Consider the following 18,087-nt stretch of genomic DNA (forward strand, 5'->3'; position numbering starts at 1 on the left):
CACACATCGCAGGTGCTCCGTCGGTTGTCAAACCCACGAGTTTTTCCAAAGGCAGCTCCATCTCATTTACACATCTTGACACCTCTTCATACAAATCATGCCCCGTAGTTGTGCCATGCATAGGACGTAAAGCCAAAAACTCCTCTGTCACGCTTAGGCTAGAGTCCACTCCGCGGATGAAAATTGACAACTGGGCAATGTCAGAAATGTCGGTGCTCTCATCCACAGCCAAGGAATATGCAATGAAATCTTTTCCCTTTTTCACAAGCTGCTCTTTTAGATTGATGGACAACTGGTCTACTCTCTCGGCAATGGTGTTTCTGCTCAGACTCACATTTAAAAAGAGTTGCCTTTTTCTGGGCAAACTTCGTCACAAACTTTAATCATGCAGTTTTTGATGAAATCCCCTCCGTAAATGGCCGGGCTGATTTAGCGATCTCTTCTGCCAAAATAAAACTGGCCTTGACAGCAGCCTGGCCTTGTGATTTGGCTTTTTTGAACAGAGCCTGTCGAGATTTGAGGCCTCGTTTTAATTCCTCTGCCTTTTGTAGCCTTTGTTCCATGTCCATATTCTTGTTTTTGTCCGCGTGTTTCGTTTCATAATGTCGTCTCAGATTATACTCTTTCAGTACCGCCACACTTTCTCCACACAGAAGACACACAGGTTTTCCAGCTACCTCCGTGAACAAATACTCCGACTCCCACCTTGTTTGAAACCCCCGGTTCTCAGTGTCCACATTCCGTTTTGCCATTTTTGATGGGTATCTGAAAGTTAATTTTACTGTGATGCTGACAACTGCTGTGCCAATAAATATTGAAATGAAGCAGCCTACTGCTCGGTGCGTCACCGTTGCATTGTGGGAAATGTAGTATTGGTGCGTGTAAAAGATCTGCGGGCTGCCGGCTTGCTGCGGTCTGCGGGCCGGTTCTAATAATAAATCAAGATCATCCCAGGGGCCGTAAAAAACCTTCTCGCGGGCCGGATGTGGCCCGCGGGCCTTGACTCTGACATATGTGCTCTACAACATCCGCAGAGTACGACCCTGCCTCACACAGGAAGCGGCGCAGGTCCTAATCCAGGCACTTGTCATCTCCCGTCTGGATTACTGCAACTCACTGTTGGCTGGGCTCCCTGCCTGTGCCATTAAACCCCTACAACTCATCCAGAACGCCGCAGCCCGTCTAGTGTTCAACTTTCCCAAGTTCTCTCACGTCACCCCGCTCCTCCGCTCTCTCCACTGGCTTCCAGTTGAAGCTCGCATCCGCTACAAGACCATGGTGCTTGCCTACGGAGCTGTGAGGGGAACGGCACCTCAGTACCTCCAGGCTCTGATCAGGCCCTACACCCAAATAAGGGCACTGCGTTCATCCACCTCTGGCCTGCTCGCCTCCCTACCACTGAGGAAGTACAGTTCCCGCTCAGCCCAGTCAAAACTGTTCGCTGCTCTGGCTCCCCAATGGTGGAACAAACTCCCTCACGACGCCAGGACAGCGGAGTCAATCACCACCTTCCGGAGACACCTGAAACCCCACCTCTTTAAGGAATACCTAGGATAGGATAAAGTCATCCTTTTCACCCCCCTTAAAATATTTAGATGCACTATTGTAAAGTGGTTGTTCCACTGAATGTCATAAGGTGAATGCACCAATTTGTAAGTCGCTCTGGATAAGAGCGTCTGCTAAATGACTTAAATGTAATGCAAATGAATTAACAAACATACATGCATGCACCTCTACTGTATGTGTGTGATTTGGGGTCCATCTCTTCCACAGGGAAGCAGGTCCATTTCTCTAGTGGGCCTGTCCATGGTCAATATTCCTGTTTACCAGCTCTGGTCAATGCTATGGTGACCCACTTTACCAATGACGAGGAGATGGTGGCTTGAATGGTTTAAGGCAGCACAGACATCGAAAGGGATAAGGCGTGGGTCAACTATTAGCTGCTTGTATTGAGTTAGGGCTGTGGCAGTCATAACATTTTATCCGCAGGCTATTGTCATGCAAAATACTGCCAGTCTCACGGTAATTGACCGTACATGACATATTACTGTGTAGCCTACTGTTCAGACGCTACAGACATACGTTGGCAGATCGGCTGCTCCATGACGCTTGTTGGCGCGTTGTGTGGATCATAGAACAAATCGTGTTCGGGAGAGTATCATCTTTACATAAATGGGTCATAACAGGTTGCAGGCCAAACCATTCGGATGATACAGATGATTATGTTAGAAGACCGATCGACTCTAGGGCCGCAATGAAAAAGTAGCTAGCTACGTTAACTAACTAGTGAAACGTTTTTCACACTGCGCAATGAATGCCTTTTTGATGACCGTTGATGGTTGCTATGGGAACCACACTGTGGCAGTTGCGGGAAAACCTGATGTGCGGGAAATCCTTCGAAGTTTGGACAACGCTGTGATTTATTGCTACTGTTGCAATATTCATCTCATTCTCTATGTTTGCACCATTGTTGCAAATGTTATATTGCACAATAAAGTATTAACCATGCAGCTGTGCACAGCCGCACACTCCTCCTCCACGCTGGCCATGTTCTATTCAAACTATTGTTCTCTTATTCTATTATGCCCTGGATGGCCTGTTCCATCATTGAGCCTAGTCTCATCTGTTGGACTCAGGGATTAGTGGCCATATGACTAGTCAGCCTTCACGGTCGCTGGAGTGTGTTTCGTTATTCAGGCTATCCCGGTTTGGAGCAGGGCAAGGGCATTCATTCGAATCCATTTTATTTAGTTTGAACAACCGACTTCGAATTATCTAAAATCACGTAAACATTCTTTAAATAATTTGCATGGTCGAGGCTCTTTCTGTTAGCGCGTAGCCTATCTCTCGATTTGGGTAAAGAAAGGAGCGCGTAATCCATTTCAGGCATGGCGCAGGGCATAACCGGAGAGAAGTATTGGGAGGATAGAGTAGCCTTCGAAACAGAAGGAGCAGGTCAAGAAGTTGTAGAATATGGTGATGTTTTGGAGCTTAATCGATTTGACGGACTACCCTACTCCTCTCGATATTACACATTACTGAAGGAAAGAATGGATCTGCCAGTTTGGAAAGCCAAGTGTGATTTCATGGACAAGCTGGCCAACAGGCAGTTTATTATTGTCTCTGGCACGGCAAGAACTGGCAGAAGCTCTCAGGTGAGTTGATTACTCTCTGATAATAACTAGGTTTTATCTCACAAAAATATGTGTGTAATGCAGTTACCATTGACTGCATCCCAAAAATCTTTCCTTTCTCCCAAAGGGTGCACTTGTTCAATTACCATAATGAATTTGAAAGAAAAGGACTGGTATAAGAAATAGGCCTATGGTGGAATCTCCCTCTAGCCCACGCCCATACTAATTCAATATTTTTAAATTAGTGGGGAGTACTGAACCGGTGCACACTTCAGGAGTAAAGAGAGATGTTCCAACTGGTAAGTGAAATGAGGGGTTTTGGGTGTAACGCTCTAATTATGACTGAAGGACGTGATTAGAAAGGATAATCTGTTGTGGCAGTATGTTTCATGTTCTTATCTTTCCCTCATGTGGTATGCTCAGATCCCCCAGTGGTGTGCAGAGTTCTGCCTGGCTGTCCAGTACCAGAATGGCATGGTGGTGTGCACCCAGGTCCACAGGCAACATACAGTGGATCTGGCCCTGCGTGTCGCTGATGAGATGGACGTGAACATCGGCCACGAAGTGGGCTACAGCATCCCCCTAGAGACATGCTGCTCTGGTGACACTGTTCTCAGGTCTGTAAACACTATTACACACATTGCTCGCACACCAATTCACAAACACACACACACACACACACACTCTTTTTCTCATACACACTCACACACTTACATCACCCCCCTCACCACCTCCGCCTTCTTGGGGGCTGTCTTTTCTTTTTTTTTAAGAACTGAACAAAAGAGTTGAGGAGCCTCTTTTCTTGTGGCTCCCCTGCAGCTGCCCAGCTCTCACTCTGACCATATGCCACGCTCCCGCGTCTCTCACTGCCATAAGTCATCCGGGGAACAAAGACCCAAGGCAAACTAAGAAAACAGGCAGACAGGGAGACCTAATGAATCTACTGACTAGACTAATAACTACACTCTTAGAAAAATAAAGGTTGCTATCTAGAACCTTAAAGGGTTATTTGACTGTCCCCATAGGAGAACCCTTTAAAGAACCCTTTTTGGTTCCAGAAAGAATGATTTTGGTTCCAGGTAGAGAATCCTTTTGGGTTCCATGTAGAACCCTTCCACAAGGGTTCTACATGGAATCCAAAATGGTTCTACCTGAACCTTAAAGGGTTCTTTGACTGTCCCCATAGGAGAACCCTTTAAAGAACCCTTTTTGGTTCCAGATAGAATGATTTTGGTTCCAGGTAGAGAATCCTTTTGGGTTCCATGTAGAACCCTTTCCACAAGGGTTCTACATGGAATCCAAAATGGTTCTACCTGGAACCAAAAAGGATCCCACCTGGATCCAAAAAGGGTTATCCTATAGGGACAGCCAAAGAAACCTTTTTCTAAGAGTAAGGGTTTACCTTTACATTTCTATCGAGCAATCTGTAACACTTCAGCGATACATATTGAATAGAGCCCTAAATTACACAAAGTAGCCAAGCACAGCAGCTTCATTAAGGACCCTTCCAGGAGGACGGCTATTCATCTCCTAATATGTCATGTTGTCTTACACCTTTGCCTTTAATTTGCTATTAGAATTGATTGATTTTATGTTTTTGTAAATAGAGTGTATGTACTTGATAAATCACTTTAGTAGAACTTTATCAACACATATGCTACTCCCACAAAATGTTATCCTACACCTGTTTGCGACCATGTCTGTTTATGTATGTTTGTGACCATTTTCTTCTTCACGACCCCAGGTACTGCACTGATGACATGCTGCTCAGAGAGATGATGTCAGACCCCATGCTGGAGCACTACGGTGTCATCGTCATCGACCAAGCCCACGAGAGGACGGTTAGTACAGATGTTCTACTGGGCCTTCTCAAAGACATCACCCTGCAGAGGCCCGAGCTCCGCGTGGTGCTCCTCACAGCTACACACCCAGGACCCAAACTACTGGGCCACTACAAGAATGTCCCACTGATCCAGCTGGAGGGGGTGTGTTCAGCGGAGGTGGTGTATACTGGTACCAGCCACAAGGACTACTTCTGCTCTGCCCTGCGTCTGGTTCTGGAGATACACCACTCCCAAGAGGAAGGGGATATAGTCGTGTTTTTGGCCACAACTCAAGTAAGATCTTCTTAAAATGTCATATCCTAGTCTACAGTCTGGGAACGTGGAAGAAGCCATACCATGGCAACTGTTGCTTCGACAACAGCATTACTCAACCTTCTCTTGTGTTTTATTAGGAGATAGATCTTGCCCGTGATATCCTACTTCGCGAGGAGGCCAATATACCCACACATCTAGGGGAACTTCTCCCTATCTCGGTGCACCCTGGGCTGGGTGGAACTCTGCCCATGCCGGGTGAAGAGGAAGGCCGGTGCAGAAGAGTATTCCTCACCTCCAGTCCAAATGAAGACCTCTTTTGGGCTGTGCACATGCTGAACTTTGTCATTGATGCCGGTGTCCAGAAAAGAAATGTGAGTAATTTTTGCTGAATAGTTATTTTAAGCAAACCTTTGTACCCCTTTTTGGCAACAATATTGTAATAAATGGTAATTAGTGGGGGGGGGGTTCTCGTGTTATAGGTTTATAACCCTAGGATCAGGGCGAACTCAGTCGCCATTCAACCTATCAGTCGGATCCAAGCAGAAAGCCGCAAACAGCTTGTAGGACCAACAGGTATGACGAAGACTGAAATCAGTAACAAAGTCCAGGTATTGAAGTCACACAGTTTGGAGGGTCATGTGTTCTTGCTAACCTGAGAGCATCATTTCCCGCAGGGAAGAGTTTTTGTCTGTACCCAGAGGACACACCCCTGCCCAGTGAGACACGCCCCCACATCCTTGAGTCTGACATCACATCCACAGTGCTCTTCCTGAAGAGGATGGACATCGGCGGTCTGGGCCGCTGTGACTTTATCGACAGGCCAGGTACGGCAAGACAGGCTGAACACGTACAGGCTCTTTCTTCAACATAACTTTTTTTTATTGTATCTACAGTACATATGTGACAGGGCAGCTAAATGTATACAAACTGAGTAGAGTGATACATCAGCAAAATTAAATTACATTCTTAATGCACAAGGCAATAATGTTGTTTTGTATTTAAGATTTTGAGCTCCATGCATCCTGTAGAGAGACACATTTTGGGTTGAGCTCAGTTATTTCGTTTTTTCCCGTGTGTCCAGTACAAACAGGCCTGTTGTGTGGTATTGGGTTCTATTGGAGGTCGGTGAGGCATGCGTTAGCTGAGCTGACAAGCACTGTTCTACGGCCAATGTTTGGAGAGCTGGCCTAGTGATGCAGCAGCAGCCATAGAGGTCTAACACTCATTAACGATGAGTTTAGTCATGCTCTCTCTTTCTGTGCGTGTGTGTGTGTGTGTGTGTGTGTGTGTGTGTGTGTGTGTGTGTGTGTGTGTGTGTGTGTGTGTGTGTGTGTGTGTGTGTGTGTGTGTGTGTGTGTGTGTGTGTGTGTGTGTGTGTGTGTGTAAGCCCTGCCAAGCACTACAGCGTAATGATCATGTGCAGCTGAGCAATGTGGACATTTCACAATAAGCCCCATGATTGAATGACATTGATTGAAAGCGTGTGTTGATGGGTGTGATGTTATAATTATTATTATGTTGCTGACGTTGTGATGCTGTTTTTCAGGATTAGACTATCATCATAATGATCATAACGGGACAGTACATTTGAGATGTTTATTGCCCTGTATACTGTAGCTTTTCTCTTGTTGAAAACAATGTTACATCCAAAACCCTCAGTGTAAAAGCAAAGCCTCTCAGAACATTTATTTTGCATAGTGATGCACAGCTGATATTAGAATATTGAGGACTTAAATGTCAATCAGTTTAGCCTGCTTGCTGGTTGTACCTTGAAAATAATTTTACAAGGTTGTAATCACATAGTTTACAGGTGACTTTCTTTACAAATTCAGATACTTCACAATTCTTTCACGCACAGTTCGATTCATTTCCGTGGCGGTGTTATTTCCACCAGATCCTGAGGGTCTGATGCAGGCCTTGGAGGAACTGGACTATCTAGCAGCCCTGGATGACGATGGGAACCTGTCGGAGATCGGCATCATCATGTCTGAGTTCCCCCTGGAGCCCCAGATGGCCAAGACACTACTAGCCTCCTGCGAGTTTGACTGTGTCAACGAGGTGGTCACCATCGCCGCCATGCTGACAGGTGTGTGGGACTTCAACTTATGCTCTGTGGTCTGTATACCACATGAAAGGTTTGTGTTAACACACACCAAGACCATGCTGTGGTCATGCTTGCACACCTCATACAAAGTGAAGTCACGTCAATCCTCACATATACTTCATAATGTACAATTTTAGTGTGCTAACCCCTTCTCTGACGCTGCCCCTCTTAGCACCAAGCTGCTTTCTGGTCCCCTCAAGGGAGTTGAGGCTAGAGGCCTCTCAGTGTCACCTGAAGTTCCAGCACCCAGAGGGAGACCACTTCACCCTCATCAACATCTACAAGGCTTTCAAACAGAACCAGCATGAGCCCTGTGAGTTCACATAGGTATACCTGTAGCCACAGTGCATACCACCAGCTTTAAAAAAATATATAAAAAAATAAGGATAACATTGGCTAAAACCCTCATTTACTCTCTCTGGTTTGGCATTTTCCAGTTGTCAGTGTGGAGAAGTGGTGTCAGGACTACTTCCTGAGTCTGTCTGCCCTGCAGACGGCTGATGCTATCCGCTCTGAGCTGACTGACATCCTGAGGAGGATAGAGCTGCCTGTCTCCATGCCTTCCTTTGGCTCCAAGGGAAACACTCTCAACATTAAGAGAGCGCTGCTAGCTGGCTTCTTCATGCAGGTACAGTAATATGGCTTTGCTTCTACCATTAGCTATCTATTGATAACTGTTTACTACTAAGAAACTTGAAAGATACAGTGCCTTGCGAAAGTATTCGGCCCCCTTGAACTTTGCGACCTTTTGCCACATTTCAGGCTTCAAACATAAAGATATAGAACTGTATTTTTTTGTGAAGAATCAACAAGTGGGACAGAATCATGAAGTGGAACGACATTTATTGGATATTTCAAACTTTTTTAACAAATCAAAAACTGAAAATTTGGGCGTACAAAATTATCATGATTGTGTCCCACTTGTTGTTGATTCTTCACAAAAAAATAAAGATATAAAACTGTATGTTTGAAGCCTGAAATGTGGCAAAAGGTCGCAAAGTTCAAGGGGGCCGAATACTTTCGCAAGGCACTGTACAATCTACCTTTTACTTCCTCGTATCATTAGCAAGAGCAGTGTGCGGGTTTCTCTTTTATTTGAAGTTATCACATTGTTCCCATGCACCTGCAAAAAAGTGATTATAAAAGACATACTGTTATGACTTTCAGGTGGCAAGGGATGTGGATTCATCGGGGAATTACTTCATGTTGACACACAAGCATGTGGCCCAGATCCACCCTTTCTCTGCCTACGGCACCAAGACACCCAAACTGGGCCTGCCGGAGTGGGTCCTCTACCATCAGTACTCCTTCTCAGAGGACAACTGCATCCGCACCGTGTCCCACATATCCCCAGAGGAGTAAGTGGATTAGAGGTGGAGGATGTTCTTTGAACTTTGTTCAAAAAGGGCTATGTTGATGTGAAGTAACCATTTGCAAAAGATATACAGCAACAAAATCATCCAAACATAAAAAAATATAAATATAGTATATTAAAAGATAATTAAATAAAATCAAATATATCAATAGGTTAGAACTGTGTCTAGCTTGTAACCTCCAATAGATACATTTACTTAGACATTTACTTCAGGGAGTGACAAGAGTTCCCACACACTGCTTTCCTTTTTGAACCACGCTCTTCACCATGGCACATTAGAGTCAGATTGTAACGGGCGGGGGTTTTCTTAATCCTGCCCTCCAGTATCAGCTGGTTAAACAGGGATTAGGAATAGCACAGCTACAGAGAGGATGCTGGTTTAATGGGGACTGTTAATGACAGAGAAGGCTCGGCAGCCTTCACATGCCGTGTTAGGTTACACTCTGAAATGTTTTTTGTTTGTTGTTGCGTTTTAAATCGCTCAAATGTTTACCAAATGGTGCTCCTGGCAACTGGTAGACTGATGTTACAGTAAGTGCTCTTTCCAACAAAGAGATTGGGTGTCATTCATAGATCCTTGATTGCTGAATTTTGGTCAATTGCAGTGAACATCATTGGGAGATTCTCGTTCTTTGGTCTATGATAATCAAACTAATTTCAATTCCCTCTCACTGTAATTCAAATTAATTTCAGGTTGCACTCCATAATTGCAGTTGACCCAATGTTCCCGTGCTATGTTAAATTCAAGTGCAAATGAATAAGACAATACTTACTGTGAAATCAGAACAAGAACCAAATTAATAAAAAGGCAAATATATCAGAGAATATTGGGTTGACTCGCCCATGTTCACCAATGATTCCCTCCCTCTACCCAGATTCATTCAGATGGCTCCACAGTACTTCTTCTTCAACCTGCCTCCCAGCGAGAGCAAGGACATCCTCCAGAACATCTTAGACAATGGAGCTGAACACTACAAAGCGAAGAAGCTTCAAAAGAGCCCCAGCCTAGAGAGCATACCAGAAGTCACCGCCAGTTGTGTCATACAGTGATTGTGAAGGCCTTGGTTGAGAATGTCTTGGAGGCATAAACTCCCTACTCATTCCCCGGTACTGTATTATATGATCATTTTCACCAGTGTTACCTTTCAGTCATCTCATCACCAGTGTTACTTTTGAATCATTGAAACTAAGAATAATGTTAATGTCAAGCTATTAGTTAATTACTGGAATTGAATTATGGGAAGAAAAGTGACACTAGCTGTCCAGATTGCCAATGTGTTAGTTTTAGCAATATTTATATAGGCATCCTTTCTAGTCAATGTATATTTATTTTATAGAGCCCTACGTATGTACAGGGATGTACATTGTTTCTTGGAACTTGCAGTTTAATAATAAACACACTACTAAAAATGCATGTTTGAAGAGTACTTAGCCTAAATGCAAATCTAGGGCTCTATTCAATCCGTATTGCGAAAGTTCAGTATTACAGCGTGATTTAAATGTAAAGGCAATGTTCCCGCACTAGAGAATGCATTCAAGATAAATGCTGTGAATGTCAGCTCAATCGGAAATGACCTTTACATTTCTATTGCGCAATCTGTAATATTTCAAATATGTATATTTAGTTAGTCCAAAAGCACACAAAAAACAGCTTAGACACTTAACCCACATGGGCGTATTCTTTACACTTTGCCCTTATCCTCCACTGCTCAGTCGGACCATCTCCCTTACCTTTCTGTTAAATGACTCTAGGCTGTCATAGTGCATAAAATGTGTGTCCCAGACGGATTAGCACAGAGGAGCAGAAACAGAGTAGCACAGGGACATCATTTGGGTTTGTTGCTCCATCTGCTGTGAAGAGAGAAGGGATAGGTGGGGTGGGGGTGACCTAATTCAGGGACAGTGCATTACAGTATTGTAGCTACATGAGGCATTACAGCACCATGTGACCTCTTTAGTCCTGCATACATAATATCCAGGGCATTTTATATACAGACAGAAATAAGTTGAACTTCTTGGCACTAAGGCTGGCGTTGTGTAGTAGTGTTCATACACTGTCGTTACCAAAGTGAACCAAGACAAGGTGATTAGAAATATATACTAACCTTTATTTCAAGTCAAGGCAAACATGCAGGCACACACATTCAAACATAAATACCACAACCAGTACAAATTATCCTTTGAATTAATCATTTGCATTCAACATTGCCTGCAGGCCATTGCACATTTTCACTTTGAAATGTTGTAACATTAACTTAATTTCAGCTTCCGCAACTTGTTTCTTCAAAGCAGTTACTATAATTCAGGTTTATAAAACCAAATCCCATTGCGATACGAGTACTCCAACGTTTAAGTTCATGTATCCCTCATTTAGTTAGGGATAACAAAGAAAAATGTATATCTGTAATTTAATTTCCAAATCCCCTTTACAAAACAATGTCAATTGAAAAGGTGAAGTACAGGAATTGTAAAAAAAAATCTATCAAAAGGCAAAATTGTGGATTGCTCAATGTGGTAGTAAGGCACAGCTGGTGATCATTTCACATTGCAGGTGCAAAGAGCATTGAATACCTTGATAAGGATCTGTTATTTCGGTTGTCATCATGACCCTGCCCCATAGGTCCCCACTTCCTGTCTGTGGGGTCAGCTGTTGCAGGAGGTCAAGGAAGAGCTCTACACGTCTGAGGAGTGGAGCAGTCTTTCAGCATGAAGTAGCTTAGAGTAACCATTCTTCAGAAGCTCCTCGACCTTATTTATATTATTTTTAATCAAAGCTATGCTTAAAGGGATAGTGAGAGATTTAGTAAATTAAGACATTTTCCACTTAACCAGAGTCAGATTAACTCATTGATACCATTTGTATGTCTCTGTGTGCAGTTTGAATGAAGTTGCTAACTAAAGTCAACACAATTGATAAATAACATTAACACAGCGACTGGAAGAATTCTAGCTGTACCTGAAGATTTCCAGTCATTGCTCTAATGCTAGTTAACAATGGCTCACGATACTACCTTCAAAGCTGCATGCAGAGACATACAAATGTTGTATTAATAAGGCGTACAGCAGGCAACGTCAACAGTGAAGAGGAAACTCCGGGATGCTGGCCTTCCAGGCAGAGTTCCTCTGCCCATCTTAATCTTTTATTGGCCAGTCTGATATGGCTTTTTCTTTGCAACTCTGCCTAGAAGGCCAGCATCCCGGAGTCGCATCTTCACTATTGACGTTGAGACTGTTTTTTTGCGGGTTCTATTTAACCACTCTGAAGTTTCTAAAACTGTTTGAATGATGTCTGTGAGTATAACAGAACTCATATCGCAGGCAAAAATCCAAACAGGAAGTGGGACATCTGAGGTTTGTAGTTTTTCAAAGCTTGGCCTACCAAATACACATTGAGATATGGATAAAGTTGTACTTCCTACGGCTTCCACCGTCTTTAGAAATTTGAATGAGGATTCTACTATAAAGGAGGGGCTAATGAGACCTCAGTCAGTGGTCTCATGAGAGTGCCATAAATATATTAGCATCTGGGACAGAGTAGGAGGCAGGTCACTCTGGGCACACTATTCATCCAAAAGTGAAAATACTGCCCCCTATCCCAAAAATAGTTTAAGGAGAAGTTTATCTAAAGTTCCATGCATAACAGGTGTATTTTCATCAACATTTATAATGAGTATTTCTGTAAATTGATGTGGCTCTCCGCAAAATCACCACATGTTTTGGAAGCAAAACATTACTGAACATAACACGCCAATGTAAAATGAGATTTTTGGATATAAATATTCACTTTATCAAACAAAATATACATGGATTGTGTAACAAGAAGTCCTATGAGTGTCATCTGATGAAGATCAAAAGGTTTGTGATTAATTTGTGCTTTTTGTGACTCCTCTCTTTGGCTGAATTTTTTTTCTTTTTCTGTGACTTGGTGGTGACCTAACATAATTGTTTGTGGAGCTCTCGCTGTAAAGCATTTTTTTAAATCAGACACTGTGGCTGGATTAACGAGAATTATATCTTTAGAATGCCTAATACTTGTATGTTTGAGAAATTTGATTTATGAGATTTCTGTTGATTTGCATTTGGCGCCCTGCAATTAAATTGGCTGTTGGTGAGGGGTTCCGTTAGTTCCTAGACAGGTTAATGAAGCTGCCAGTTGAGGACTTGTGAGGCGTCGGTTTCTCAAACTAGACACTAATGTACTTGTCCTCTTGCTCAGTTGTGCACCGGGGCCTTTACCACTCCTCTTTCTATTCTGGTTAGAGCCAGTTTGCACTGTTCTGTGAAGGGAGTAGTACACAGTGTTGTACCAGATCTTCAGTTTCTTTTCAATTTCTCACATGGAATAGCCTTAATTTCTCAGAACAAAAATAGACTAATGAGTTTCAGAAGAAAGGTCTTTGTTTCTGGCCATTTTGAGCCTGTAATCGAACCCACACATGCTGATGCTCCAGATACTCAACTAGCCTAAAGAAGGTCAGTTTTATTGCTTCTTTAATAAGAACAACAGATTTCAACTGTGCTAACATAATTGCAAAAGGGGTTTTCTAATGATAAACTAGCTAACACAACGTGCCATTGTAACACAGGAGTGATGGTTGCTGATAATAGGCCTCTGGACGCCTATGTAGATACTCCATTAAACAATCAGCCGTTTCTAGCTACAATAATAATTTACAACATTAACAATGTCTACAATGTACTTCTGATCAATTTGATGCAATTTTAATGGACAAAAAAAAAAATTTTTTTCCCAAAAACATGGACATTTCTAAGTGACCCCAAACTCTTAAACGGTAGTGTATATACAGTACAAAATCCATTTGTACATGTGTAGAGCGTATGCTTTTGTGTGTGTGTGTATATGCATCTAATTTTACTGCTTGCATGAGTTACTTGATGTGGAATAGAGTTCCATGTAGTCATGGATTTCTTTAGTGCCGCACAGTACCTCTCATAGTCTGTTCTGGACTTGGGGACTGTGAAGAGCCTTCCCAAGTTCTCTCACGTCACCCCGCTCCTCCGCTCTCTCCACTGGCTTCCAGTTGAAGCTCGCATCCGCTACAAGACCATGGTGCTTGCCTACGGAGCTGTGAGGGGAACGGCACCTCAGTACCTCCAGGCTCTGATCAGGCCCTACACCCAAATAAGGGCACTGCGTTCATCCACCTCTGGCCTGCTCGCCTCCCTACCACTGAGGAAGTACAGTTCCCGCTCAGCCCAGTCAAAACTGTTCGCTGCTCTGGCTCCCCAATGGTGGAACAAACTCCCTCACGACGCCAGGACAGCGGAGTCAATCACCACCTTCCGGAGACACCTGAAACCCCACCTCTTTAAGGAATACTTAGGATAGGATAAAGTAATCCTTCTCACCCCCCTTAAAATATTTAGATGCACTATTGTAAAGTGGCTGTTCCACTGGATGTCATAAGGTGAATGCACCAATTTGTAAGTCGCTCTGGATAAGAGCGTCTGCTAAATGACTTAAATGTAAATGTAAATGTAAGAGACCTCGTGGCATGTCTTGTGGGGTATGCTTGGGTGTCCGAGCTGTTCACCGGTAGTTCAAACAGACAGCTCGGTGCATTCAACATGTCAATAACTCTCATAAATACAAGCAGTGATGAAGTAAAAACTCTCCTCCACTTTGAACCAGGAGAGATTGACATGCATATTATTAATATTAGCTCTCTGTGTACAGCCAAGGGCCAGCCATGCTGCCCTGTTCTGAACCAATTGCAATTTATTTTCCTAAGTTATTTTTTGTGGCACCTGACCACACAACTGAACAGTAGTCCAGGTGCGACAAAACTAGGGCCTGTAGGACCTGCCTTGTTGATAGTGCTGTTTAGAAGGTAGAGCAACACTTTATTATGGACATACTTCTCCCCATCTTAGCTACTGTTGTATCAATATGTTTTGACCATGACAGTTTCCCAGGGTAGGGTAACTCCAACTAGTTTAGTCACCGCAACTTGCTCAATTTCCAAATGATTTATTACAACTTTTAGTTGAAGTTTAGGGTTTAGTGAATGATTTGTCCCAAATAGAGTTCTTGTAGTTTAAAAAATATTTAGGACTAACTTATTCCTTGCCACCCATTCTGGAACTACATGCAACTCTTTGTTAAGTGTTGCAGTCATTTCAGTCGCTGTAGTAGCTGACCTGTATAGTGTTGAGTCATCCTCATACATAGACACACTGGCTTTCCACAATTCATTAGTAAAGATTGAAAAAGTAAACGGGCCAAGACAACTTACTTGGGGAATTCCTGATTCTACCTGAATTATGTTGGAGGCTTCCATTAAAGAACACCCTCTGTGTTCTGTTAGACAGGTAACTATTTATCCACAATATAGCAGGGGGTGTAAAGTCATAACACAAGTTTTTCAAGCAGCAGACTATGATCGATAATGTCAAAAGCTGCACTGAAGTTCTAACAAAACAATCTTTTCATCATCAATTTCTCCCAGCTAATCATCAGTCATTTGTATTAGTGCTGTGCTTGTTGAATGCCCTTCTCTATAAGCATGCTGAAAGTTGGTCAATTTGTTTACCGTAAAATAGTTAACCGGCTGTTTGGTCAGCTATTTGAGCCAGTAAAGGAAGCTTTACTATTCTTGGGTAGCGGAATTACTTTTGCTTCCCCCCAAGCCTGAGGGCACACACTTTCTAGTAGGCTTAAATTAAAGATGTGGCAAAAAGGATGGGCAATATCATCCACTATTATCCTCAGTAATTTTCCATCCATGTTGTCAGATCCCGGTGGCTTGTCATTGTTGATAGACTATTTTTTTCATCTCTTCCACACTGACTTCACAGAATTTGAAATTACAATGCTTGTCTTTCATAATAGAGATACTTGGATGTGTAGCGTCAGCATTTGTTGCTGGCATATTATGCATAATTTGCTAATCTTGCCAATTAAAAAAAATCATTAAAGTAGTTAGCAATATCAGTTGGTTTTGTGATGAATGAGCCATCTTTCCATGAATGATGGAAATGTGTTTGCCTTTTTTCCCAGATTTTCATTTAAGGTGCTCCAAAGCTTTTTACTATCATTCTGTATGTCATTTATCTTTGTTTTATAGTGTAGTTTCTTCTTTTTATTTAGTTTAGTCACATGATTTCTCAATTTGCATTAAGTTTGCCAATCGGTTATGCAGCCAGTCTTAATTGCTATATTTTTGCCTCATCCCTCTCAACCATACAATTTTTCAATTCCTCATCAATCCATGGGGATCTAACAGTTTTTACAGTAATTTTCTTAATGGATGCATGCTTATTAGCAACGGGAATAAGCAATTTCATAAATGTGTCAAGTACAGTGTCTGTTTGCTCCTCATTACACACCACAGACCAACAGATATTCATTACATCAATAACATAGGGATCACTACAAAACTTATTGTATGATCTTTTATACACTATATTAGGCCCAGCCTTTGGAACCTTCCTAGATATGGCTATTATATTGTGATCACTACATCCAATGGATCTGGATACTGCTTTCAAGCTCATTTCTGCAGCATTAGTAAAGATGTGATCAGTACATGTTAATGATTTCTTTACTGTGCTGTTTGTAACTACCCTGGTAGGTTGACTGATAACCTGAACCAGGTTGCAGGCACTGGTTACAGTTTGAAGCTTTCTCTTGAGTGGGCAGCTTGATGAAAGCCAGTCAGTATTTATTTTTTTATCACCCATAAAAAAATATATACCTATCTGTCACATACATTATCAAGCATTTCAACATCTTATCCAGATACTGACTGTTAGCACTTGGTGGTCTATGGCAGCTTCCCACCAGAATTGGCTTAAGGTGAGGCAGATGAACCTGTAGCCATATTACTTCAAAAGTATTTGACATGAGATCCTCTCGTATCTTTACAGGAATGTGGTTCTCAATATAAAAAACAGCAACACCTCCACCACTGGCATTTCTATATTTTCTGTAAATGTTATAACCTTGGATTGCTACCACTGTATTGTCAAAGGTATTATCTAAGTGAGTTTCAGAGAGTCCGTGCTAGTGGAAAGCCTTCCCAAAAGAGTGGAAGCTGTTAGAGCAGAAAATGGGGAACCAACTCCGTATTAATGCCCATGATTTTGGGATGAGATGTTCGACGAGCAGGTGTCCACATACCTTTGGTCATATAATGTGGATATGAGCTGGCGAAGGGCAGACTACCATGAGTTTCATGGTGCTTTCTAGACAAATGGGAACCTGGCCAGCCAGCCCCTCTAAAAAATAGGATATTTGGAATCTGTTTTTCGTCAATATAGCCACGCAGCACACTGAACATTTCCTATGCCGTTTCATACACGGGAATCGTGATACAGAAGAATATGTCCTTGTGAATAGCATTCCCCGACATGTACGGCAAACAAAAGTCAATTCATGGGCATCTCGGCCCTCACAGCTAACATCCATTTAGAGAGCATAAGCTGGGGAGTTTCCTCTTGATTGCTAGCAATAGCATACATTCTTAATTTAACAGTGATATCTGACAAAGGTATTGATGTGAGTTTATGTGCCTCTGCCTCCCCACACATTGTTTTCACCATATCAATTGCGGCCGATAATATCAAAGTCTCTGCAATAGTGTGGTGCTTCACAGCGTAGCGGGCCTAGCCATTCACCACAGGAATTATTCAAGTGCTGGTTGAATTTTATCTTTGAATCATTTTCATTTAGATTTTTAAGGTTAACCACATTACAATGATTTTGAAAAACAAAGATGATATATTATACATATTTTCAGGATTTTGGAAAATCTCCTACAACCCCATTTTCACGAGGGATTCGCAACCCCTAGTTTGGGAACCGCTGCCCTAACCCCTCTTGCCACAGTGTCTTACAGAGACAAAGCCTTTTGTTAAAGACGGATAACAATGACTGACACTTGTTAAAGAGCAACAGACACAGCTTTGTGAGTGGAGGGATGTGGTTAGACCAACACACTGGAATGAAATGCTTAGGGTTCTTTAGATAATCAACATAGTACAGTGTAAGTCGCTCTGGATAAGAGCGTCTGCTAAATGACTTAAATGTAAATGTAACTCAAGGTGTCGAGGGCCACCAGTGAACTAGTATTTTTAGAAGGCCGACATGATACAGTCATACATGCTGACCAGACCGGACAGGTCGCGTGCGCGAGCGTCGCAAAATAAATGTAGAAATCCATGTTGTTCAGTTATTGCACCCACACTGCTCACACGCGCCAACGAGCATCTGCAATGCCAAGGGCTAAAATAGAAGTCATTCCTATTTCTGACACATATCGCGCTGAAAGTCCTGCCTCTCCCATCTGCTCATTGGTTTATAGAAGCAGGTACCCACGTGCCATCTCCTCATTGGTTATACCCACGTGGGTG

The 18,087-nt window shown here is 42.6% G+C and overlaps 1 protein-coding gene across 2 annotated transcripts; it reads left to right on the top strand.

Annotated features, from left to right (window-relative positions):
- The first annotated feature begins 2,605 nt into the window (after positions 1 to 2,605).
- Positions 2,606 to 10,126, top strand: dhx32b (DEAH (Asp-Glu-Ala-His) box polypeptide 32b). Of its 2 annotated transcripts, XM_046351902.1 has the most exons (12): positions 3,040 to 3,155; positions 3,380 to 3,433; positions 3,558 to 3,751; positions 4,879 to 5,251; positions 5,371 to 5,604; positions 5,713 to 5,806; positions 5,908 to 6,057; positions 7,128 to 7,319; positions 7,510 to 7,650; positions 7,775 to 7,965; positions 8,505 to 8,695; positions 9,588 to 10,126. In XM_046351902.1, exons 2-12 carry the CDS (start codon positions 3,422 to 3,424, stop codon positions 9,760 to 9,762), a joined length of 1,947 nt encoding a protein of 648 aa, XP_046207858.1. In that variant the 5' UTR covers positions 3,040 to 3,155; positions 3,380 to 3,421; the 3' UTR covers positions 9,763 to 10,126. The 2 variants fall into 2 exon arrangements, with proteins under 2 accessions (XP_046207857.1, XP_046207858.1); XM_046351901.1 differs by lacking the exon at positions 3,380 to 3,433 and having other exon boundaries at positions 2,606 to 3,155.
- The last annotated feature ends 7,961 nt before the right edge of the window (positions 10,127 to 18,087 follow it).

This window comes from Oncorhynchus gorbuscha, linkage group LG06 (assembly GCF_021184085.1).
Source record: "Oncorhynchus gorbuscha isolate QuinsamMale2020 ecotype Even-year linkage group LG06, OgorEven_v1.0, whole genome shotgun sequence".
Taxonomy (NCBI): Eukaryota; Metazoa; Chordata; class Actinopteri; order Salmoniformes; family Salmonidae; genus Oncorhynchus; species Oncorhynchus gorbuscha.

Bases quoted from the DNA above. Each gene is read 5' to 3' on its own strand.
- dhx32b (XM_046351901.1), top strand. From the start codon at position 2,889: ATGGCGCAGGGCATAACCGGAGAGAAGTATTGGGAGGATAGAGTAGCC. The intron at 5,252-5,370 runs GTAAGATCTTCT...GTGTTTTATTAG, and splicing joins TGTTTTTGGCCACAACTCAA to GAGATAGATCTTGCCCGTGA. The intron at 7,320-7,509 runs GTGTGTGGGACT...TGCCCCTCTTAG, and splicing joins CATCGCCGCCATGCTGACAG to CACCAAGCTGCTTTCTGGTC.